At 39.0% G+C, this 25671-nt stretch overlaps 1 protein-coding gene and 1 pseudogene across 1 annotated transcript in view; one reads left to right on the forward strand and one right to left on the reverse strand.

The window, feature by feature from the left end:
- MRPL3 (mitochondrial ribosomal protein L3) overlaps window positions 1–25671 on the forward strand; it is a 57077-nt gene that overhangs the window by 25663 nt on the left and 5743 nt on the right. Inside the window, exons 7-9 of the mRNA XM_061421450.1 lie at window positions 14216–14324; window positions 16319–16396; window positions 18584–18661. Of these exons, the coding sequence (XP_061277434.1) occupies window positions 14216–14324; window positions 16319–16396; window positions 18584–18661 (265 nt within the window). The remainder of the gene's footprint in view (window positions 1–14215; window positions 14325–16318; window positions 16397–18583; window positions 18662–25671) is intronic.
- On the reverse strand, window positions 2602–4344 carry LOC133250349 (ATP synthase subunit d, mitochondrial-like; annotated as a pseudogene).

Here is a 25671-nt window from a genome sequence, read left to right on the forward strand (position 1 = left end):
TTAGGCTTTAGAGTAGTTGACACACACCTGTGAAGGGGGACCTCCATTTGTTGTGTGGCTGCTGTACCACCTTCTGTTTGACTGTATAATGTGTGCACAGTACTCTAGTGTATGTACCTTTTGGGGGTATTGCTATGCTAAGTCACTTCAGTCGTTTCCGACTCTGTGCGACCCCATAGACGGCAGCCCACAGGCTCCCCGTCCCTGGGATTCTCCAGGCAAGAACACTGGAGCGGGTTGCCATTTCCTTCTCCAATGCGTGAAAGTAAAAAGTGAAAGTGAAGTCACTCAGTTGTGTCCAACTCTTAGCGACCTCATGGACTGCAGCCTACCAGGCTCCTCCATCCATGGGATTTTCCAGGCAAGAGTACTGGAGTGGGGTGCCATTGCCTTCTCCATTTGGGGTATTACCTGAGATCAAAATGAAACAGACTGATCTTTTGCTAAATGTTGCTGATAACTGTAGTTTTCATAGCTGGCATGTTATTATGGCCTCAGGGTGCTTGTAAGTGCTTTCAAATTTACAGAACTCTGTCCTCCTCATATGGAGACGTTTTGGATCTCTCCTGAGCAGGCTTGCATCTAAGCTACACACAGTCCTGGTGGCAGCTGTCACTGCCATTGACTTTCCCCATATGTGTGTGTACCTGTGTACATGCACGCAAACATGAATCTGCTTGCTTTTCTTTCTCCTCTTTAAATTCTTCTATCTCCTTTCCATGATGCTTCTCACTTTTTGAACAGTTCCCCCAGCTTGGAGTTTTAGTCCTTTACAGCCAGTGAGAATGTTTTTTCTTTGTTGACTATAAATGGAACCGTTATCTTTTAGACATAGGCTCCAAGTTGTGGCAGTCAACTTTGTCCTCCTTTTTTATACTTTGTCCTCCTCTTGCAGCCCTTGTTTTAAAATTTTGAAACTTCTGGGTTCCATCATCTTGATTATTAATGATGTTATAAATGTACACACTGGAGAAAAAGTGTTGCACTGACATAGTTAGGTCAGATGAGGGACAAGGATTCATAGCCTGGAGCATCAGTTCCCACACTTGAGTGGGCTTCAGCATCTCCAAGAAGGCTTGTTAAACAATCTTCTATCTACTACCAGTCTTCAGATTCATTACATCTGGAAAGTACCTGAGAATTTGCATTTCCAACAAGTTCCCAGGTTGTGTGGATGCTGCTAGTCCAGGGACGACACTGAGAACCACTGGACTGAAGAACAGTCAGAAGCTCATCAGTGAACTCGCTTTTCTGTGCTCCTTTACCCAGCACAGAGTCCCAGTGCCTGCCTTTTCTCAGTTCTTCTCAAATTAGTCCTGAGAAATCTGTATGCAGGTCAAGAAGCAAGTTAGAACCAGACATGGAACAACAGACTGGTTCCAAATTGGGAAAGGAGTATGTCAAGGCTGAATATTGTCACCCTGCTTATTTAACTTATATGCAGAGGACATCATGTGAAATGCTGAGCTGGATGAAGCACAAGCTGGAATCAAGATTGCCAGGAGAAATATCAATAACCTCAGATATGCAGATGACACCACCCTTATGGCAGAAAGTGAAGAAGAACTAAAGAACCTCTTGATAAAAGTGAAAGAGGAGAGGGAAAAAGTTGGCTTAAAACTCAGCATTCAAAAAACGAAGATCATGGTATCCGGTCCCATCATTCCATGGTGATTAGATGGGGAAACAATGGAAACAGTGGCTGACTTTATTTTTGGGAGCAGATGGTGACAGCAGCCATGAAATTAAAAGAAGCTTGCTCATTGGAAGAAAAGCTATGACCAACCTAGACAACATATTAAAAAGCAGAGACATTACTTTGCCAACAAAGGTCCATCTAGTCAAAGCTGTGGTTTTTCCAGTAGTCATGTATCAATGTGAGAGTTGGACCATAAAGAAAGCTAAGCACCAAAGAATTGATGCTTTTGAACTGTGGTGTTGGAGAAGATTCTTGAGAGTCACTTGGATTGCAAGGAGATCCAACCAGTCTGTCCTAAAGGAAATCAGTCCTGAGTATTCATTGGAAGGACTGATGCTGAAGCTGAAGTTCCAATACTTTGGCCACCTGTGTGAAGAACTGACCCACTGAGAAGACCCTGATGCTGGGAAAGATTGAAGGCAGGAGAAGGGGATGACAGAGGATGAGATGGTTGGATGGCATCACTGACTCTATGGACATATGTTTGAGCAAGCTCCAGGGGATGGTGATGGACAGGGAAGCCTGGTGTGCTGCAGTCCATGGGGTCGGACACGACTGAGCAACTGAACTGAACTCAAATGATAACATATGGACGTCTGTTTTAAAGTATGCAAGTCTAGTCAATCTGATTTCAAATAACATTGCAGTAAAAGTAAGCCTGTGTATTACTCACATTTTAGTTAGCATGAAACTGAAAACTGGTCTCCTTAGTAACTGGCCTCATCATCTCCTTTCCATTAGAGATTAATTTGAGACTTGTTTCTAATTGAAATTTATTTTTCTCATGTTGTAATAATTATATTTAATTGTTAAGTCTACACTTATATTTTGAGTATTTCAAATTTTTTACCATATACTTTCAGTTTTAATTACTGGATTAAATATATGTTAGAAATAACTTAAGAAAAATTTAAAATGGAAAAATAGTAATTTAAGAAAATATGGTGTTAATAGAATCTATCTACTTGAAGAATGAAATTGTCCACAGACATTTTCTTTTAAGTGACCAGTAACCAACACTAGCAACCCCCCTTTTTTTACATTTTTAAAACATTTATTTATTTTTAATTGGAGGATAATTGCTTTACAATATTGTGTTGGTTTCTGCCATTCATCAACGTGAATCAGCCATGGGTATACATACGTCCCTTCCCTCTTGAACCTCTGTCCCACCCCTGTAGGTTGTCACAAAGCCCCGGCTCAAGTTCTCTGCGTCACGCAGCAAACTCCCCCTGGCTGCCTGTTTTACGTATGGTAAATGTATGTGTTTTCAGGCTACTCTCTCCATTTGTCCCACCCTCTCCTTCGCCCACTGTGTCCCCAAGTCTGTTCCCTATGTCTGGATCTCCATTGCTGCTCTGCAAATAGCTTCATCAGGACCATCTTTGTACATTCCATATATATGCATTAATATACGATATTTTTCTCTTTCTGACTTACTTCATTCTGCATAATAGGCTCTAGGTTCGTCTGCCTCATTAGAACTGACTCAGATGTGTTCCTTTTTATGGCTGGGAGCCTCTTCTTGAAGACTTCCTTAAATTGTCTTTTCACTATAATTATCTTTAATGTCCAGAGTTTATAATTCAGGGCCTTCTCCCAGACTGAAGTTTATAAATTCTCAGTTGGCTTGTGAGGCTAGTAGGAGTACTTTTTCTTGTCTGATATGGTTTCTGGGAAAACTTCATTCAAGTCCTCAGTGGTCATCTGATCAAGTGTTATTAAGTTCCTCATCTTCTCCAGCTCTTTCTCATATTCCTCAATTCTGGTCTTTGAGAGAGACAGAAATTCAGCACAGCTTTTCACATCTTCTTTTTCTTCAGTGTGTACCTGGGCAGTGTATTTATCCTCTGGCATAGGAAACTTCGGGGCATTAACTCCTTCTCAAAGTCATCTTTCAAGCCAGCCTTTGCCACAATGGCCTTGCAAGCCCAGTCAAGGGCAGGTGGTTTCTCAGGCAGGTTAGCCAACCTGGAGGTATGGGTCTCATTCCAGAATTTCAAGGAATTAGCGGTGGCCTTTGGGAGATAATCTCCCTGAAAGCTACCCAGTCAATGGCTTTTAGAGCAAGTTTCCATCCAACCATCTTGAGGACCTTTATTGACCCGGGGCCCACAGTCCACAACAGGCTTCCTGAATTTATAAAATGTTCCTCTTTTAATGATTACATTGGAAAATTTGCTTACATCGAAAAAATATATATATTTACCTGTGCTGTATTTTTAAATCAGAAATAGTTTTTTATCTAGAGAGTCTGAGAATACAAATTCTATTTAGATTATGTGGGAAAGATCCTTAACATCTAATATATAAAACTTTTCTATCAGAATAATTTTTCAGTTTTCATTATTCTATAAACATTAAGTCTCAGTCTTTGAAATGTATCAGTTTTATGTAATTTATTCTAATTAAAGCCTAGCATGTATAATGATGCAATCCCCACACCACCACAACCACCGCTGGGTAGTGGTACTCCCTAGTGTACTAAGGCCCTTTTAAAGGCTATATCCTTGTTCTGTAACGGCGATTATATTCCACTGTAATTTCTAACAGATGATGGGTTTGGAGGTTCAACATTTTTCCCTTTCTTTCTCTCTCAGTTTTGAGGAGGAAACATCTCTAGATAATGTAGAAAGAGTCACTAATATAAAGTATGACTGTTGATTCTACCCTTAACATGCGGTGTTTAGTCCATTGTTTTCTGTTGAATTCTAGCAGTGCTTATTTTAACTTTTGCGTTTTTCTTTTTTTATGTTAAAGGAGAACTCTGAAAAGAATGAAAGTAAGATAAACAAAAAGAAAACTGTAAATACGCATTCTGCATTGTTTAGGAGATAAATGTTAGGTCTCTCTTAGAGAACTTGGAAGACACTGGCGATGGTGATGAGCCCATACTGGTGGGCATGGGACACTTTCCTGCCAGGTGTCTTACTGAACTTTGAATTCATGACAGTGGCATCCCTGAAATAATTGCTCAAATCTCAGATTGAAATCAGAAAACATTTCATTCAGTTACTTAAAATATTTTTTTCTTTTTGTACATAAGATCATCTGAAAAATCTGTCTATGAGTCTGGGCTAATGAAAACAACCCATATATTTTCAGGCATAATCTTATTACTTAAATAGCAATTTCTATCATAATCTTATTATTTTTGAAGTTATCAGTGTCATTTAAATTCTCATTACCCTTTGGCTCAAAATAGGAAAAATATGTATGTACGTTCAGTCATGTTCGACTCTTTGTGAGCCAGTGGACTGCAGCCCACCAAGCTCCTCTGCCCATGGGATTTCCCAGGCAAGAATACTGGAATGGGTTGCCGTTTCCTTCTCCAGGGGATCTTCCTGACCCAAGAATCGAACCCACATCTCTTGTGTCTCCTGCATTGGCAGGCAGATTCTTTACCACTGAGCCACTGGGAAGCCCAAAGAGAAGCAGCTGCCAGGAGAGACAGACAGGGTACTTACTTTGATAATACCACTGGTAGTAAAAATGAAAGGAGTAGGGAAGAGTTAATTTGGGTTCTTTCATTAAAACCGAAGTATGTACAGAAATGTTTTCCATCAGAGCCTTCAGGTGATTAAAAAGCTAGGTAGGTTCTTAACAAAGCAGAGACTCTTTTGAGCTGTGTGCTCAGTCCTGCATACTGTTCAAAGAAGGGTGCTTCCACACGGTCAGAAGCTCGAGGGAAAACAAGATACATGCTGCCTTCAGGGAACAATTGTTCTCCAGCCCTGCACATTTTAATAAGTTACTTTATTTACTGGTTATTCAAAGCAGTAAAATTTTAAGCATACTAGTGAAAATTTTTCTAAATGAGTAAACTATAGAGGGAAATAGTCTCTGTGAAAAAACTATGTTTTCAGTCAGTCAAAGTGAGGTGGTCTAGGGAGCGTGGTCAAAGCATGGCTCTGCTTCTCCGCAGCTCTGTGACCTAGACAGCTTTCTTAACCTCTCTGTCACCTCATCTTTGCTGTTGTTCAGTTGCTTAGTTGTGTCCGACTCTTCGCCACCCCACGGACTGTAGCTCACCAGGCTTCCCTGTCCTTCAGGGTCTCCTGGAGTTTGCTCAAACTCATGTCCATTGAATCAGTGATGCCATCCATCCATCTCATCCTCTGTCTCCCCTTTCTCCTGCCTTCAATCTTTCCCAGCATCAGGGTCCTTTCCAATGAGTTGGCCCTTTGCATCAGGTGGCCAAAGTATTGGAGCTTCAGCATCAGTCCTTCCAGTGAATATTCAGAGTTGATTTCCTTTCGGATTGACTGGTTTGATCTCCTTGCTGTCCACAGGACTCTCAAGAGTCTTCTCTAACATCACAGTTAGAATGCATCAATTCTTCAGCACTCAACCTTCTTTATGGTCCAACTCTCACATCCATACATGACTACTAGAAAAACCATAGCTTTGACTATATGGACCTTTATTGGCAAAGTGATAACTCTCCTGTTTTCATATGTTGTCTAGATTGGTCATAGCTTTCCTTCCAAGCAGCAAGTGTCTTTTAATTTCATGACTGCAGTCACCATTTGTAGTGATTTTGAAGCCCAAGAAAATAAAGTCTCTCACTGTTTCCATTTTCCCCATTGTGTTTGCCATGAAGTGATGGGATTGGATGCCATGATCTTTGTTTTTTGAATATTGGGTTTTAAGCCAGCTTTTTTACTCACCTCTTTGACTTTCATCAAGAGCCTCATCTTTTTTTCTTTTTCTTTTTTTTTAATATAAATTTATTTATTTTAACATGAGACTAATCATACCACCTGCCTCATAGCCTCCTAGTGTTAAGATTGAATGAAATAATGCACATAAGGCTCTTAGCTCAAGATCTGGGATGTAGTAAATGCTCCAAAGTATTGGCTGCTGTCATTATTACTGTTTTTTCATTTGTTTCAAATTTTTTTTTTGGTTTCAAAATTTTAAAGGAAAAATCTATGTTTTCCTCAATAGGAAATATCTTTTAAAATGAATTAACTACATTAAGTTATTTAGAATTCAATTGTGGTATTTTCTAATACATCAAGTTATGGCCTCTTAAACTGTTTTGTATAGCCAAGTAGTAACCTTACAAAGCACTCTAGGTAATTTTAAGAATACATAATACCTGCCACATCTAGAATTTACAGTGTAATGAGGATGCCCTTGAAATAGCTCCATGCTTCTCTGATATGCTACTTTACTTTTGCTTTACTCTGTTTATCAGGAGGCAGTGTGACCTGGGTTGAAAGCATAACCAGATGCTTTCATTTACCAGGGATTTAACCTTGGGCAAGTGGCTTAACTTCTCTGGATACATTTCATTATCTTTAACATAAAGGTTTAGGATTAAATGGTTTCTAAGTTTCTTCTTTTTTTTTTAATGTGGGTTTTTTTTTTTTTAATTTTTTATGTAGTTTTTTTTTTTAAATACAGTTAGTTGACAATATTCTGTTAGTTTCAGGTGTACAGCAAAGTGATTGAGTTATATATATATATATATATATACATCTTTTTTCATATTCTTTTTCATTATGGCTTATCACAGGATACTAAATATAGTTCCCTATACTATATGGTGGGACTTTGTTGATTATCTGTTGTGTATATAGTAGTTTGTATCTGCTAATCCCGAACTCCTAATTTATCCCTCTCCTACCCTTTTCCCCTTTGGTGACTCTAAGTTTGTGTTCTGTATCTATGAATCTATTTCTGTTTTTTTAAATAAGTTCATTTGTATCTTTTTTTTTAGATTCTACATATTTCTAAGTTCCTTTCGGTTATATAAATCTGTTTCCAAAAAATGATCCCTTAATTTTCCAAGTGGCATAATTCACTGTTTTCTATATTAATGAAGTAATTAATGAAGTAATACTCAGAAAACTGTTTTGTCTTTTCATGATGTTACAGAATTATTTGAGTTTCTGTTTTGAGAAGAGCAGACTGAACTTAGGACAGCAAACATGGTGTCTGGGTTTAATTAGGACAGCCAGAAAATGCTCCCTTCTATAAAAGGGCCCAAAAGAATCACTGCACATTTGGCTCTTTGTCCTACTGAATGAGGGGCTTCCCTGGTGGCTCAGATGGTCAAGGATCTGCCTGCAATGCAGGAGACGCAGGTTCAATCCCTGTGTCAGGAAGAAGGAATGGCAACCCACTCTAGTATTCCTGCCTGGAGAATCCCATGGACAGAGGAGCCCGGCAGGATACAGTCCATAGGGTCGCAAAAGAGTCAGACACAACTTAGCAACTTAAACAACAAATATTGTATGATCTAGATTTAATGTCAGAAAGCTGTAAGCAGTGTACACTTAGCAGTCATTTGTTGATAAAAATATTCACAGACATTGATAGTTTATAGTTTTTAATGATAGTTTATAGCTTTATAGTTTTTTGACAGAAACAGAATACCTCCTGTTCAGGTCATGCTGTCACGAATTCATCCTGGAGAGTAACAGCCAAACAGATCTTCCATGCTAGCTTTTACCTTGTGTGTGATGAGATGCAGAGCACCTGAAACATTCCACGATGACTTACTGTGTGCTCAGGAGCTGTTTTACATCTCTGATTGAATAGGGTTAGACAAGAACACTGCATTGGGTAGAAACTGACTTCAGACATTTACAGGGGTCTTCAGTGGCCAGGGCAAAACTTGGTGAAATTCCTTCAAAATTCCTCAGAGAACTCAGAATGGATGGACTTGAGAGTACTCCTCACTTGTAGACCTTACTTTATCCTCATATACAAGTGTATCCAGAACCATGCAATCAAAGGCAGTTACCCACTAAATAGGGAAATATTTGATGAGTGTGTATTAAATCTTTATATCTGCTGGTAGACATTTAAATGTTTGTCAGAGTGTGACAGAGAAATTAAATTCATAGTAGTAATCTCTGGAGATTTATGGAATACAGTTAGAAACACTAAATTATGCATTCTCTTCTGCAAGGTTCTTAACAGTCAGACCTTCACACCCTTCCTCCCCTTTTCCTAATACAGTCTTCTTATACTTCTATTAAAAAACCCATTATATATAGCATTTGGAAACTATAGGACCAAATCAAGGAAATAATTATTTCTTCCAGACACAGTTAAAGCCAGTAACAGGGTTACTCTGAGTTCTCAAGATAGGGTGCTGCTTTTAGATGCTGCACAATCCCTGTGCTTCATGAACTTAAAGTACAGTGAGGAGAAACAAGGAGAAACAAGGATAGTGAAGTCTAAATTTAAATCGTATCTTTGAGATTTTTTGAAATTTTGTTTTAGAAAGTATGAATGCTGTAAATAAAGTACACTTTTTATGTTTACCTAATTTTCACATATGCTTCACTAGATTTGGACCTTAACATTGTGTTCTTAGCTGATTTGAATTTTCCTTTATTTCATTTATTCTGCTGTCATTAACTAAAAATGGCAGCAAAAAAGGGGTGGGTGAGATTAAAGCATATTATGTATTTCGTATCCCTTTTAGTGAGATGAAGGTTTTATTTTATGCGACCTGTGAAAATCCTATGTTGGAACTGTGCATGGGTATACTAAGTGTATATTCCTTCATTTCCTGCTTTTGTCTTGTTTTTGTTCTGCAGTTGGGTGACAACTGAGAGAAACAAAGGAATAGACACCTGTTCTGCACCCCCACCCCCCACCCCAGAGCAACAGGTGCCTTTTGTTCTCTATGGTCTCAATTCAGCCAGTGATTTGTCACATCATGGGTGTCTTATCCTTTTGTTTAAAGGTTATTTATTGAAGAGACTCCCATTGTACGCAGTATAACAACATGATGTGTTCTAGAACTAGATTGAAAAACAGTCTGTAATTAGCTGACAGTAATTAACACTTTCAGGATACCACTTTGATTTTGTAATCATCTGCTGGTAAAATGAGCTAAATTATCTTCTGAAATTTACCCAGAATGGTTTTTTTCACCAGTGCACACTTGCATGCTCTCTCTGTAAGCAGGAGCTGAATCAGTTTGAGAACTCAGAAGGTACCAACAAACTTTCTACCAAGAATGACCACTGTTAGTATTTTGAAACCATGCTTACTTTAGATTTGGCATTGCCACTCCCTTCCCTTTTTTTCTTTAAACTGTTATTTGCTGAACAGTATCATAAGTTCAAATAACTTTTTAGGTACTATTCTATTTTTAAATTGCAAAGAATTTATTTTTCAAACACATTCTAAAATTCAGTGTTAAGTTTCTGAAACAAAACTGCAGTGAAATATTTTATTATTTACTTCCTAGATGCTAATCTTGCAAAGTTTATGGTGACTTTCAGTGAATATGGAAATTCATTAAATTCCTACTTTACCTCTTTGATCAAGGATAAGCATTATTTTGAGTTCTTGAAGCCAAAAAGAATTATGTACAGGCATGCCTTGGATATTTTACAGTTCAGTTCCAGACCACTGGAACTGGTAAAGCAAGTCAAACAAATTTTTTCGTTTCCTAGTGCATGTAGGAGAAGGCAATGGCACCCCACTCCAGTACTCTTGCCTGGAAAATCCCATGGACGGAGGAGTCTGGTAGGCTGCAGTCCATGAGGTCGCTATGAGTTGGACACAGCTGAGCGACTTCACTTTCACTTTTCACTTTCATGCATTGGAGAAGAAAATGGCAACCCACTCCAGTGTTCTTGCCTGGAGAATCCCAGAGACGAGGGAGCGTGGTGCACTGCCATCTGTGGGGTCGCACAGAGTCGGACACGACTGCAGCAACTTAGCAGCAGCAGTGCATGTAGACGGAGAAGGCACTGACAACGCACTCCAATACTCTTGCCTGGAAAATCCCATGGACGGAGGAGCCTGGTAGGCTGCAGTCCATGGGGTCTCACAGAGTCAGACACGACTGATCGACTTCACTTTCACTTTTCACTTTCATGCATTGGAGAAGGAAATGGCAACCCACTCCAGTGTTTCTTGCCTGGAGAATCCCAGGGACAGGGGAGCTTGGTCGGCTGCCGTCTATGGGGTTGCACAGAGTCAGACATGACTGAAGCGACTTAGCAACAGCAGCAGTGCATGTAGAAGTTATGTTTACACTGTATTATAGTCTGTTAAGTGTGCAATAGCATTATGTCTAAAAAAAACAATTTATGTGCCTTAATTTAAAAATACTTCTGGCTTAAAAGAAACTGTCATCTGATTACACAGGGTTGCCACAAACCTTTCAAATTGTAAAATCCACAGCATATGTGGAGCACAATAAAACAAGGTATGCTGGTCAGTGTATACCATAAGTGATGTGTTAGTTGATTAATGTGAAAAAAAACTACATTTAAATTATTCATATACAAATAGCTTTGACCTGTGATTTGATAATATTTAGCTGTTATATCCTATACATATTCATATTGTTTTTATGTTGATACTATCTTGATTTGTCTAAAACAAGTCATCTTAGTCAGGTGGGCTTATTTACTTCAATCCATTAATCTCTGATGATTATTTATTTAGTGATGGCTTTGTTAAATTAAGGAAACATAACATTAAAAAATGTTGACATATTAATATCTAATGAAAGGTAGAGAAATTGTTTTTATCTTCAGTTCAGTTGCTCAGTCGTGTCCGACTCTTTGCGACCCCATGAATCGCAGCACACCAGGCCTCCCTGTCCATCACCAACTCCCGGAGTTCACTCAGACTCACATCCATCGAGTCAGTGATGCCATCCAGCCATCTCATCCTCTGTCATCCCCTTCTCCTCCTGCCCCCAATCCCTCCCAGCATCAGAGTCTTTTCCAATGAGTCAACTCTTCACATGAGGTGGCCAAAGTACTGGAGTTTCAGCTTTAGCATCATTCCTTCCAAAGAAATCCCAGGGCTGATCCCCTTCAGAATGAACTGGTTGGATCTCCTTGCAGTCCAAGGGATTCTCAAGAGTCTTCTCCAACACCACAGTTCAAAAGCATCAATTCTTTGGTGCTCAGCCTTCTTCACAGTCCAACTCTCACATCCATACATGACCACAGGAAAAACCATAGCCTTGACTAGCCGGACCTTTGTTGGCAAAGTAATGTCTTTGCTTTTGAATACTCTATCTAGGTTGGACATAACTTTTCTTCCAAGGAGTAAGTGTCTTTTAATTTAATGGCTGTAGTCACTATCTGCAGTGATTTTGGAGCCCAAAAAGATAAAGTCTGACACTGTTTCCACTGTTTCCCTATCTATTTGCCATGAAGTGATGGGACCGGATGCTATGACCTTCGTTTTCTGAATGTTGAGCTTTAAGCCAACTTTTTCAACTCTCCTCTTTCACTTTCATCAAAAGGCTTTTTAGTTCCTCTTCACTTTCTGCCATAAGGGTGGTATCATCTGCATATCTGAGGTTATTGATATTTCTCCCGGCAATCTTCATTTCAGCTTGTGTTTCTTCCAGTCCAGCGTTTCTCATGATGTACTCTGCATATAAGTTAAATAAGCAGGGTGACAATATACAGCCTTGATGTACTCCTTTGCCTATTTGGAACCAGTCTGTTGTTCCATGTCCAGTTCTAACTGTTGCTTCCTGACCTGCATACAGATTTCTCAAGAGGCAGGTCAGGTGGTCTGGTATTCCCATCTCTTTCAGAATTTCCCACAGTTTATTGTGATCCACACAATATGCCTGAAAGAGTCTTAAAACTCATTCTAGGCATTTCTTTGTACCAATCGTCTGCATATATTTGACAATCAGAGACAAACTTTAATACTGTTTGAACCTTAGTATTGTTTCTGTCTACAATGCATAATGTTTCTCTAGTTAGCAGAATTTGAAAATAGAATGGTTTTGTTTAAAAATTGAAATATTAGACTTTTAAGAAATTGTTCGTGTCTGATTTTATTTTTCCATTGGCTTATTTTTTTTAATTTTTATTTTTTTATATATATATAATTTTAATTTTATTTTATTTTTAAACTTTACAATATTGTATTAATTTTGCCAAATATCAAAATGAATCCACCACAGGTATACCTGTGTTTCCCATCCTGAACCCTCCTCCCTCCTCCCTCCCCATACCCTCCCTCTGGGTTGTCCCAGTGCACCAGCCCCAAGCATCCAGCATCGTGCATTGAACCTGGACTGGCATCTCGTTTCATACATGACATTTCACATGTTTCAATGCCATTCTCCCAAATCTCCCAACCCTCTCCCTCTCCCACAGAGTCCATAAGACTGATCTATACATCAGTGTCTCTTTTGCTGTCTCGTACACAGGGTTATTGTTACCATCTTTCTAAATTCCATATATAGGCGTTAGTATACTGTATTGGTGTTTTTCTTTCTGGCTTACTTCACTCTGTATAATAGGTTCCAGTTTCATCCACCTCATTAGAACTGATTCAAATGTATTCTTTTTAATGGCTGAGTAATACTCCATTGTGTATATGTACCACATCTTTCTTATCCATTCATCTGCTGATGGGCATCTAGGTTGCTTCCATGTCCTGGCTATTATAAACAGTGCTGCGATGAACATTGGGGTACACGTGTCTCTTTCCCTTCTGGTTTCCTCAGTGTGTGTGCCCAGCAGTGGGAATTCTGGATCATAAGGCAGTTCTATTTCCAGTTTTTTAAGGAATCTCCACACTGTTCTCCATAGTGGCTTCTGATTCAGACCTTGAAACCAAGATCCAACTTCTCATCTTGCTGAGCATTTAGGGCATTATTAATATTTTATTTCATGTTATATTGTATATACCTGCCTAGAGTTTTAAAACATAATAGCCTGAAACAATAAGCATTTATTACCTCACAGTTTCTGTGATCATGACTCCCAGTACAGCTTAGCTGGGTGCCTCTGGCTCAGAGTCTCTCACGAAGCTGCAGCCGACTCATCACTCAAGACTGCAGTCATCTCCGAGTTCAACTTGGGGATAATTGCCTACAAGCTCATTAATGTGGCCACTGGTGAGCAACAGGCCCACAGTTGTTGGCTACAGAGGTCTTTGCTGCATGACTCTCAATAGGATAGCTTATGTTATGGCACCTGGCTTCTTTCAGAGCTGAGAGCACAGAGATGAAGCCAGTCTCTTTGTAATGTGGAGTCAGAGGTGATGTTTATCACTTCTGCCATAGTTTATTGCTTAGAGGTGAGTTGCTGGTCTACACAGACTCAAGGGATGGTGATTCATCATACAGGGGCATGCATGCTGGGGGGTAGGGGATTTTTGTTTGTTTGTTTTGCTTTTTTAACTTTTATTGGAGTACAGTTGCTTTATAGGAGGTGGGGAGCTTAATGATTGCCTGCGGCATCTCTTGCAAGTACCTTGAACTTCTAAAATGTCCCACTTTTACTGTGTCGTTACATAGGATTAGGATGATAGAACTTCTGCTTAACTTGCTGTTGTCTTACGATCTTTATATAGAATGAGACTCCAGGAAGTGGTACAATCAGGAGAAAGATAAAGGCATGTTCATTTGCAGTTTTACTTATATGGCCTTTTCTAGTTATTTAGATAAGGAACTTCGCTGAAACTCTAAAATACTATCAAAGTATGCAGTTGGGGATATTTTACCTCTCTTCATTATGTAAATTGTAACCGATTTATCTTGCTCAGTATTGGTAAAGGTTTTCAAGGTGTCATGAAAAGATGGGGATTTAAAGGCCAGCCGGCTACTCATGGTCAAACAAAAACCCACAGGAGGCCTGGAGCTATTTCAACTGGTGTAAGTATAAGTTAGCGATCCTCTTTTTAGTGGTGAAGATTCAGCTTTTGTGCATATGGTGCTTTGGTCTGTCTTTAGGATCAGGTCACATAATTTGAATCTTATTTCAGTTGGGTGCTAGTAAAAGTCACACTTCTATGGGTTCTGGCCTTTTTTACTTTCCAAAGCCAGACATGAATTATCTGGTTATATCCTGTGTACTTACAGCCAATGTTCTCAGTACTGTCTGCCTACTTTCTTTCCCATCTCTGCCTCCCATGCTAAACTCTGAAGTCCACTAAAGTGATCAGGGATCAGAGTGCCCTTCCATCTGGCTTCACTGGTTCCTTAACAGATTTGTTTCTGCCTTAAAAGAGACCATTGGTAAAAGTTGTCAAGGACAATATAATGATAAAGGGGAAAGTAGTAGAGAAAGAAATGAGAAATAGACAATAGGGGCATAGGAAGAAGAGAAGGAGTTTTCTACTACTAATTCAGCCCTAGTGAACACCTCTCCCAAAGGTATAGCCTGAAGAATCTAGGGGAATGTTACTCTTTGGAGCATCAGAGGATGCAAGGTTAATTCTAAAGCTTGATAATGTATTCTACTTCTTATAAGAGAGATGCAGTTGAAAAACACTCTTGAGTTAATTTCTCACCTAGCAGATTGTGCTGTCAAGCTGTTTAATTTTTTCCACTCTCTTGGCAAGGATGTTCTCTCATCCATTGCTAATGGAAATATAAAAGATCGTATTCTTTATGGGGGGAAATGTGGTGATATCTAACAAACTACCCACGTATTTGCTTTTGACACAGCAATCCTACTTCTCAGAGTTTACCCTAAAGATATTCTCCCCAAAATATAAAGATGCATTTGTACAAAATTAGTCATTGTAACATTATTTGTTATTTATAGCCATAAATGTCCATACCTGGGAGTCGGGATGAACTCATCTGAACTCCCAGGTATAGTGGAATACTATGCAGCTGAAAAACAAACAGCAAGGTCGTTGTGAAACAATGACGTGATTTCCAGGATATAACAAGTGCACACGTTACCTGCTTATTTTTGCAAAAAGAAGGATGAAAAAGATAAACCAGAAACTAATAAGATTGATTGCCTACTAAGGATGAGTTAGAATAGCGTTGAAGAGCTCAATAGTGGCAGGAGTGACACTGAAGATACACTTTTTTATTACACTTTTTACTTTGGAACCATGTTAATGTTTTACATATTCAAAGTAAAATAAAAACAGGGGTGGAGGGATCCATAAGGAAATATAAGAAAATAAACCTATTTCAGATGAGTAACAGACCCTCACTAAAATGGAGGTCTAGAGTGGACTAACTCAAGTAACTTGTGAACACAGTTGTTGGCTGTATACCCAGAATCTAAACTTAAAATGTTCTGTGTGCAACTATTGAGTTCTAATTATGTTTTTTGAAGTAGTGTTAATTAGCCATTCTGAGATAATTTTCTGTGAACTGTAGGATTGACCAGATGAATAAATATAATGATAATGGAAGCCAAGTTTCTCACTGTTAGAGATAACTGAGTCTGTCCTTCAGTCACTCTGCAGAAAGATAGTAACATCAGAAGCAGGGGTGGGAGAGTAGGACCATTCCAGCTGCCGTGGATGGATGGAGTTCAAGTCAGTTATTACAGAAGATTGGTGAGAACAGGCCAGGCAGTCCACATTTTTTCTTTGAAAGATATTGAGATGTGTTTGTATGTCCTTCTAAACACCTCGTTTGCTGCTCTCTTGTTACTGAAGTTTTCTCCTAAAGGTGTTCTCCGTCTGTGCTTTTATTGTTCTAATCTAATTAGAAAGGGAATTTTCTAGGGGTAAATGTGACTAAGTCCATGTTCAGTTTTTTACTGGGGCCTAGCAAAATGGGGGGAGGGTGTGGAATATTTTTATGACTTATTTCTTATTTGCATTTTGGTTAGATTGTTACTGTTGGAAATTGAGAGGCACTACTTGAAAAGTGCTAATTTGGGTTCTCTTCTTTAGGATGTTGCCAGAGTCTGGCCTGGAACTAAAATGCCTGGACAGTTGGGGAATGTGGATAGGACAGCATTTGGACTAAAAGTAAGTTTCTGGAGCGACTCTTTTTAGGAATAAATTAATGCCTAAATGCAAATGCAACAGTATATGTATTTAACATGTGTCAGTGTATGGTTTTACAATTATTGAGGGGTGGGGCTATATGAGCTGTGTGTGTATGTGTGTGTGTGTGTGCATGTGTTGGAGTTGCTATCATATGTATACATTTAACATCCAAGCCTTGGAAAATGCACTCATTAAAAAGAAAAAGTTAATTATATATTATTTGACTTGAAAGATTTCCACAAGGTGTATGTGAAAAAATAAATATTCAGAACATTATGTGTAATACTCTTATAATAAGCATAAGCTCCCTACATACATGTTGCCACACCATGTAAACACAGAGTAGATGGTTATATACCAGATTATTTTTTATTAAATGTCAAATGTGTGGGTGGATGTGAGTGAGGAAAAGAAGAGAGGGAGACAATAGAGACAATCAAAATAGGAAAAAAAGTACTAAAAAAGCATTGTGTTATACATCCATTGTGAAATAATTATATATTTAAAAGAGGGGAGTTAAATTCACTCTCTTTGAACTTGAGGAATATATGTAATATCTAAGTGAAAATGAGTTGTAGATATTAGGTGGCATATAATTAGATTTTTATTAAAACAACTAATCTGTGTATATGTGTGAAACACATAGAAAGTACATGAAGAAAATAAGCCATTCAAAAGAACCACCTCAGAAGATAATCATTGGTAACATTTTGGTGCACATTCTTTCATTCTTATTCTAGATATATATTATTTATAAATTTTAATCAGCAGAAGTTTTTTAAATTTTATATAATTAAAAATAATAAATTTTTAAATTTATGTAATTATTTTTCCTCTTCTATTACTTTTATATGTGCCAGTTCAGTTCAGTCTCTCAGTCGTGTCCAACTCTTTATGACCCCATGAACTGCAGCATGCCAGGCTTCCCTGTCCATCACCAACTCCCAGAGCTTACTCAAACTTATGTCTATCGAGTTGGTGATGCCATCCAACCATCTCATCCTCTGTCATCCCCTTCTCTTCCCACCTTCATCTTTCCCAGCATCAGGGTCTTTTCCAATGAATCAGTTCTTCACATCAGGTGGCCAAAATATTGGAGTTTCAGCTTCAGCATCAGTCCTTCCAATGAGTATTCAGGACTGATTTCCTGTAAGATTGACTGATTTGATCTCCTTGCAGTCCAAGGGACTCTCAAGAGTCTTCTCCAACACCACAGTTCAGAAGCATCAATTCTTCGGCACTCAGCTTTCTTTATAATCCAACTCTCAGATCCATACATAACTACTAGAAAAACTGTAGCTTTGACTAAATGGACCTTTGTCGACAAATCTGCTTTTTAACATGCTGTCTAGGTTGGTCATAGCTTTTCTTCCAAGGAGCAAGCATCTTTTAATTTCATGGCTGCAGTCACCATCTGCAGTGATTTTGGAGCCCAGGGAAATAGTCTTTCACTATTTCCATTGTTTCCCCATCTATTTACCATAAAGTGATTGGACCGGATGCCATGATCTTCATTTTCTGAATGTTGAGTTTTAAGTCAACTTTTTCACTCTTCTCTTTACACAGACATCTATTTGTATCTACTGTGTGTATTTTCTTTTCATGTGTGCATATGTGTGACAGGAGAGATTTCAGTTTCCCTAATATTTAACATTTACCCATGAGGTGTAGGTGAAACTGGATTTTCCCCCAAACCTTTTCTCAGTACTATTTCTTGACCATTCTCACTTGTATAAATGTTTTCCCCACATTTGTTTGAAGGCCTGTTTGAAGGCCATCTGCTTAGCACACTTTTTAAAAAAATTAGACCCAGAGAGATGATGACTTCCCAGTTTCTAGTTGCAAGCTCATATTAACTAAAAATAAACTTGAATTTCCACTTGTTACTCTTAATGGTGCCAGCAGAATATTGAGATATCCTAGTAGTCTTGATTTTTCAGTCACATTTATACTTAAAATGAGAGTTTTCTACCACTTACATGAGACATGTGTTGTAGTATTACAACACAAGTCATCCATAGGATTTGAAATTTTTATTCTCATCCAATATTTTGAGTTGCTAACATGATTATGACTCCAGGCTACTTATAGCCTCAGCTTTTGTATTAATGTAAGTGTATTCTCATTACTTTCAACTCTTAAAGTTTGATTTTATTTCTACTTTAGGTATGGCGAATAAACACAAAACACAATATAATCTATGTCAATGGTTCTGTACCTGGACACAGAAATTGCTTAGTAAAGGTATGTGTAACGGTCTTTATTTTCTCTTGTTCAGAGATGTGGATGTGTGCCATGAGTTCTCTTCTCACCCATATGTGACTTGAAAATAAGTTGCTGTTTCCCCACGTGTTCTTTGCTAATTTTTCTACTTATGTAGGAGCACCTGAGTGAGAAAATTGCATAAAATAACCTATAGGTTATGTCTCTAAAACCATAAGCCCACACAAAGGGTAGGTCTAAGAGGCTCTTTAGAAATACAAAAAGGTTATTAGCAAAACTACTTATTAAAAATAACAATATATCTCCATCCTTCCAAAAACTTTTTCATTTTTAAAGAGTACTTTGACATGGGAACTGGAATTATGTGAGGTGAAAGTTAAATGAGAGTCAACAGGAAAGGTGGTTTGAAGTGAACATTTTGAGAGATTTATTATTATTACTAGCATTGCTCTGTCTTTTCCTTGAAAATGCATTTTTGTGTTCAAACATGAAGATAAGAAAACATGTTGTATGAGATAGACTTGAAAAAAATTCTTAAGCTCTTAGAGACATTTTTTCCCATCAAATAAAAACAAAATAAATATTCAACCTGGGATTTAAGTCAACATAATAGAAAATGAGAGATAACTTTTGAATTTTGAATTGTCCATTCTGAAAAGTGAACTTGTAGTAGAAGTGTATCAGCAGCTCCCAGAAATAGGCTCTTCATTATTCTAACAAGAACAACAGAATAGGCTGAAACTTAAATCCTAGATTTTTCCAGTCAGGTCAAGTAGGTTGCATTACTAGCATAAGGTACCAAATTTGTTTCAGTCTTCAGTTCAGTTCAGTGGCTCAGTCGTGTCCGACTCTTTGCGAGCCCATGAATCGCAGCACACCAGGCCTCCCTGTCCATCAACAATTCCCAGAGTTTACTCAGACTTACGTCCATCAAGTCAGTGATGCCATCCAGCCATCTCATCCTCTGTCGTCCCCTTCTCCTGCCCCCAATCCCTCCCACCATCAGACTTTTCCAATGAGTCAACTCTTCACATGAGATGGCCAAAGTACTGGAGTTTCAGCTTTAGCATCATTCCTTCCAAAGAAATCCCAGGGCTGATCTCCTTCAGAATGGACCGGTTGGATCTCCTTGCAGTCCAAGGGACTCTCAAGAGTCTTCTCCAACACCACAGTTCAGAAGCATCAATTCTTTGGCGCTCAGCTTTCTTCACAGTCCAAGTCTCACATCCATACACGACTACTGGAAAAACCATAGCCTTGAGTAGACGGACCTTTGTTGGCAAAGTAATGTCTCTGCTTTTGAATATGCTGTCTAGGTTGGTTATAACTTTTCTTCCAAGGAGTAAGCGTCTTTTAATTTCATGGCTTCAGTCACCATCAGTCTTACAGTAATTAAAATTCACTTTCTGACTTACCTGGTGGCTCAGATGGTAAAGAATCCACCTGCAATGCAGGCGCCCTGGGTTCGATCCCTGGGTTGGAAAGATCCCTGGAGGAGGGCATGGTAACCCACTCCAGAATTCTTGCCTAGAGAATCCCATGGACGGAGGAGCCTGGTAGGCTGCAGTCCATACGGTCACAAAGAGTTGGGCATGACTAAGTGACTAACACTTTCACTTTTCTGGAACTCTTCACTTCTTTGATTGAATTCTCATTTTTTTTTTAAGCGAAAAAAATACATTTGATTAATTATTGCAAGATTTGGGCAGGTTTTTGTTTTTTGTTTTGTTTTGGTTTTGGTTTTCAGGTTTTTAGGTTTAGGTGTTTCCAAGCTCCAGGTCACCCAAGTCATACTGGTACTGGAAGCCAGCAGATTATCACTGTGCTTCTCCTAACATTTTGGCCTCAGAATTCAATGCATTCCTTTCTCCAGATTTTGTTACATCATTTTAAATCACAACCTAATAAAAGAGAAAAAAAGGAAAATGACCATTTTTCATAATAAATTATACTAGATAGCAGATGACATTTTAAACATTGCCAAATCCTCCTTTTCTCTCCATTTGCTGTATACAGTTCTAGGCTAGTTTCCAGCTAAGAACTGCTCAGGTTTACCTCACTGTTGTCCTTGACACCAACAGGGATGAATAGGTCAACTACCTTGAAATACCATATGTACAGGGTTCAGATCTGGTTGTTATAAACAGTTTACAATCAACAACACTTACTATTTAGATTTTCCATCCACTTCAACAAAGATTGCTTCCAAAAACTCAATCTACTTAATGACTGGTGGCTTGCTATCACTGAAGATGTTCAGAAAGTACACTGAGGGCAATTCCAAAAGAGGAATCCAAATACATTTTGAGAAACTGTACCATCAGAGAAATGTCTGGCCACTTTGAAGTGTTAACACACTAGTAAATATATTTCCAACAAACAGATTTTGATAAAAGAACTCATCTTGAAAAAAGTCTTTGAAATATACTATCCTTTAACTGTCTTTATATTAAAGTGTGGGTTTAGGGGAGTGTTTTGTGGGTTTGTGCTTTAAATGTCAGAAGTTTGGTAAATCTTCTGAAACTATTCACCCCACTTTGTCCGTTCTTCCCAGTGATTCCATAGCAGGTGAATAAGGCCCTTGTCCTTGGGGGTCTAGGCTCTTCTTGCTGGACAGGCAGCCGCATCAATTCACTCACTCCACGGGAGCTTTTGGCTCCATCAGAATACAGAGTACTAGGCTGCCAATAACTTTTTTTTTTTTTTCATTCTAAAGTTAGTAAGTGTCTTAGGGATAATAAAACCTGTTTAATCAATGTAAGCTTTTTGTTGTTGGAATTCACTAAATGTATTAAGAGAGCCTAAAGAACTGTTTTCTACAACATAATGTACTTACTATGCATGTGTACTTGTCCCTATATCCTGATTTATAATGTGAGTTTATTTTCAGTTTTGCCTGTTTCGTGTGTGTGTTCTACCTCCAGCTTTCCTAAAAAGGATTTGAACTGGTTTGCCAATATACGTAAATATAAAAGAATGAAAGAGAGAGTCCTGAAGGCAGGGAAATAATAAAGCCAGTGGTAAGATTCAGTACACAAAAACATGTACCAGCAACTTTGGCAAAAGATAGTGGAGTAGAGGGACCTTGAGTTCACCTCTTATGAGCATACCAAAATCACAACTAACTGCTGACCAGCCATCAATTTAAAAAAAAAAAAAAGACTGGAACCTCCCAAAAAAGATACTCTACATCCAATGGTATAAAGAAGAAACTACAATGAGATGGTAGAGTGTGCACTTGTGATATAATCAAATCCTCTACCACCTGGCTACCCACAACCTGGAGAATGAGTATATCACAGAAGTTCTCCCACAGGAGTGAGTTCTGAACCTCCCCAGGCCTGACATCAGAAAGGAGCTCCCAGAGCATTTGGCTTTGAAGGCCAGCAGAGCTTGATAGCAGGAGCTCCACAGGACTGGGGGAAGCAGAGACCTTACTCTTGAAGAGAACATGCAAAATCTCATGTGCACCTGAAACCATGGCAAAAGCAGTCATTTCATAGGAGCCTGGGTCAGACCTACCTTGTGGTCTTGGAGGATTTCCTAGAAGTTGTCAAGCAGCTGGGTTCAACATGGGGATGTAAAAACCTGTGGCAGATATATTAGGGAGTATTCATCATGAACTATCATTGGAGGCTGATGTCTTGCTTGGGTCATTGGTACAAAGACCTGGCCCCACCCAACAGCTTGTAGGCTCCAGTGCTAGGACACCTGGAGGCCAAGCAACCAAGTGGGCAAAGACACAGCAGCATCCATCAACAGACAGGCTGCCTAAAGACTTCCTGAGCCCATAGCCACCTTTGGACATACCTCTTGATACAAGCCTACCCACCAGAGGGCCAAGAACCAGTTCTACCTATCAGTGAGCAGTCACCAACCGCTCTCCCTTCAAGAAGCCTGCACAAGCTTATAGAGCAGCCCCATCCAGCAGGGGACAGATACCAGAAACAAGAAAACTAAATCACACAGACTGTGGAACTGAGTCTGCAAACAGATCAGATCGTCCGCTGGGGGCAACTGGTTCCTGAGCCTTTGATGATGAGCTAGGAGTGTACTGCTGGGATACACAGGACATCCCATATAGAGGGCCACTTCTCCAAGATTGAGAAACCTAACTAACGTACCACACACAAAGAAATACAAGTAGAAATTTAGACAGAATGAGGCAACAGAGGAGTATGTTTCAGATGGAGGAACAAGATAAAACCCCAGAAGAATAACTAAGTGAAATGAAGTTTAGGCATTGTATTCAAGGAGTTCGAAGTAACGATTAAAAGATTATCCAAGAACTTAGAAAAAGAATGGATATGCAGAGCAAGTAGTTAGAAGTTTTTAACAGCCAGAAAATAAGCAAACAGAGATGAATAATGAGGACAATTGAAGAGACCTTTGGGCTAACATCAGAAACACTAACATTCTTATTATAGGGATCATAGAAGAGAGAAAGGGCATGAGAAAATATTTGAAGAGGTAATAGCTGAAATTTTCCGTAACTTGGGAAAGGAAACAATTACCCAAGTCCAGGAAGTGAAGAAGGCAATGGAAACCCACTCCAGTACTCCTGCCTGGCAAAACCCATGGACAGAGGAGCCTGGTAAGGTGCAGTCCATGGGGTCACTAGGAGTCGGACACGACTGAGCAACTTCACTTTCACTTTTCACTTTCATGCATTGGAGAAGGAAACGGCAACCCACTCCAGTGTTCTTGCTTGGAGAATCCCGGGGATGGGGGAGCCTGGTGGGCTGCTGTCTCTGGGGTCGCACAGACTCCGACACGACTGAAGCGACTTAGCAGCAGCAGTAGCAGCAGGAAGTGAAGAAAGTCTCATATAGGACTAACCCAAAGAGGGACACACCAGGACACATAAGAATCAAATTGACAATAATTAAAGATATAGAAAATATTAACAGCTACTAGGGAAAAACTATATACAAGTGAACTCCCATAAGACTGTCTGCTGATTTTTGAACAGAAATTCTGCAGGCCAGAAAAGAATGGCATGATACATTTAAAGTGATGAAAAAATCTATGAACAAGGATACCCAGCAAGACTCTCATTCAGATTTGATGGAGAACTCAGAAGCTTTACAGACAAGCAAAAGATAAAGATTTCAACATCACCAAACCAGCTTTATAGCAGATACTAAAGGAAGTTCTCTAAGCAGAAAAGAAAAGGCCACAATTAGAAACAAGAAAACTATGAAATGGAAGAGCTCACTGATAAACAGTGAGCAGACATACAATAAAGGTAGGAAATCATCCATGCGTACTAGTTGGGAGGTTAAAAGACAAAAGTAGTAAAATCATCTGTATCCACAATACACAGTTAAGGTATACATAAAACAATTAGATGTAAAATATGAAATCAAAAAACAGTAATCACGGGAGAAGGGTACTAATATGGGGTATATAAAATGCAATTGAAATGACAAAATCAGCAACTTAATCCTGTGTATATAGCTGATGTATCAAAACCTCATGGCAATCACAAACCAAAAATATATAATATATATATACACAGATAGCTTTACCATCTGAGCTGTAGGACTTCTCCATAGTTCAGATGGTAAGAATCTGCCTGCAATGCAGGAGACCTGGGTTCAATCTCTGCATCAGGAAAATCCCCTGGAGGAGGAAATGGCAACCCACTCCAGTATTCTTGCCTGGACAATTCCATGGACAGAGGAGCCTGGCAGGCTACAGTCCATGGAGTTGCAAAAGAGTTGGACACAGCTAAGTGACTAACACATGCACAAAAGTAAAAGGAACCCAAACATAACACTAAAGGTAATCATCAAATCATAAGATCAGAGAACAAAAGAAAGTGGTGTGGGGGAGACCTACAGAAGTCCACAACAGTTAACAAAATGACAATAAGAACATATATTGATAATTACCTTAAATGCAAGAGTACATCATGAGAAATGCTGGACTGGATGAAGCACAAGCTGGAATCAGGATTGCTGGGAGAAATATCAATAACCTCAGATATGCAGATGACACCACACTTACAGCAAAAAGTGAAGAACTAAAGAGCTTCTTGATGAAAGTGAAAGAGGAGAGTGAAAAAGTTGGCTTAAAACTCAACATTCAGAAAACTAAGATCGTGGCATCTGGTCCCATCACTTCATGGCAAATAGATGGGGAACCAAGGGAAACAGTGACAGACTTTATTTTGGGGGGCTTCAAAATCACTGCAGATAGTGACTGCAGCCATGAAATTAAAAGACACTTGCTCCTTGGAAGAAAAGCTATGACCAACCTACAACATATTAAAAGGCAGAGACATTACTTTGCCAAGAAAGGTCTGTCTAGTCAAAGCTATGGTTTTTCCAATAGTCATGTATGGATGTGAGAATTGGACCATAAAGAAAGCTGAGTGCCGAAGAATTGATGCTTTTGAACTGTGGTGTTGGAGAAGACTCTTGAGAGTCCCTTGGACTTCTGGGAGATCCAACCAGTCCATCCTAAAGGAAATCAGTCCTGAATATTCATTGGAAAGACTGATGCTAAAAGCTGAAACTCCAATACTTTAGTCACCTGATGCGAAGAGACCCTGATGCTGGGAAAGATTGAAGGTGGGAGGAGAAGGGGGTGACACAGGATGAAATGGTTGGATGATATCACCGACTCAATGGACATGAGTTTGAGTAAGCCCCGGGAGTTGGTGATGGACAGGGATGCCTGGCGTGCTGCAGTCCATGGGGTCGCAAAGAGTTGGACACAACTAAGTGACTGAATTGAACTGAAGGGGATTAATTGCCCCAATCAGAAGGCATAGACTGGCTAAATGAATACAGAAACTAAACTTGTATATGTGTTGTCTAGAGGAGACCCACTTCAGTTCTAGAGACATGCAAACTGAAAGCAGTAGGATGGAAAAAGGCATTCCATGCAAATGGAATTAAAAGGAAAGCTGGAGTAGCAATATTCATATCACACCACTTTTAAAAATAAAGAAATGTTGAAAGAGACAAGGAAATTACATAATGATCAAGGAAAGAAGATGTAACAATTGTGAGTGTATACAC

Source organism: Bos javanicus, chromosome 1 (genome assembly GCF_032452875.1).
Source record: "Bos javanicus breed banteng chromosome 1, ARS-OSU_banteng_1.0, whole genome shotgun sequence".
NCBI classification, from domain to species: domain Eukaryota; kingdom Metazoa; phylum Chordata; class Mammalia; order Artiodactyla; family Bovidae; genus Bos; species Bos javanicus.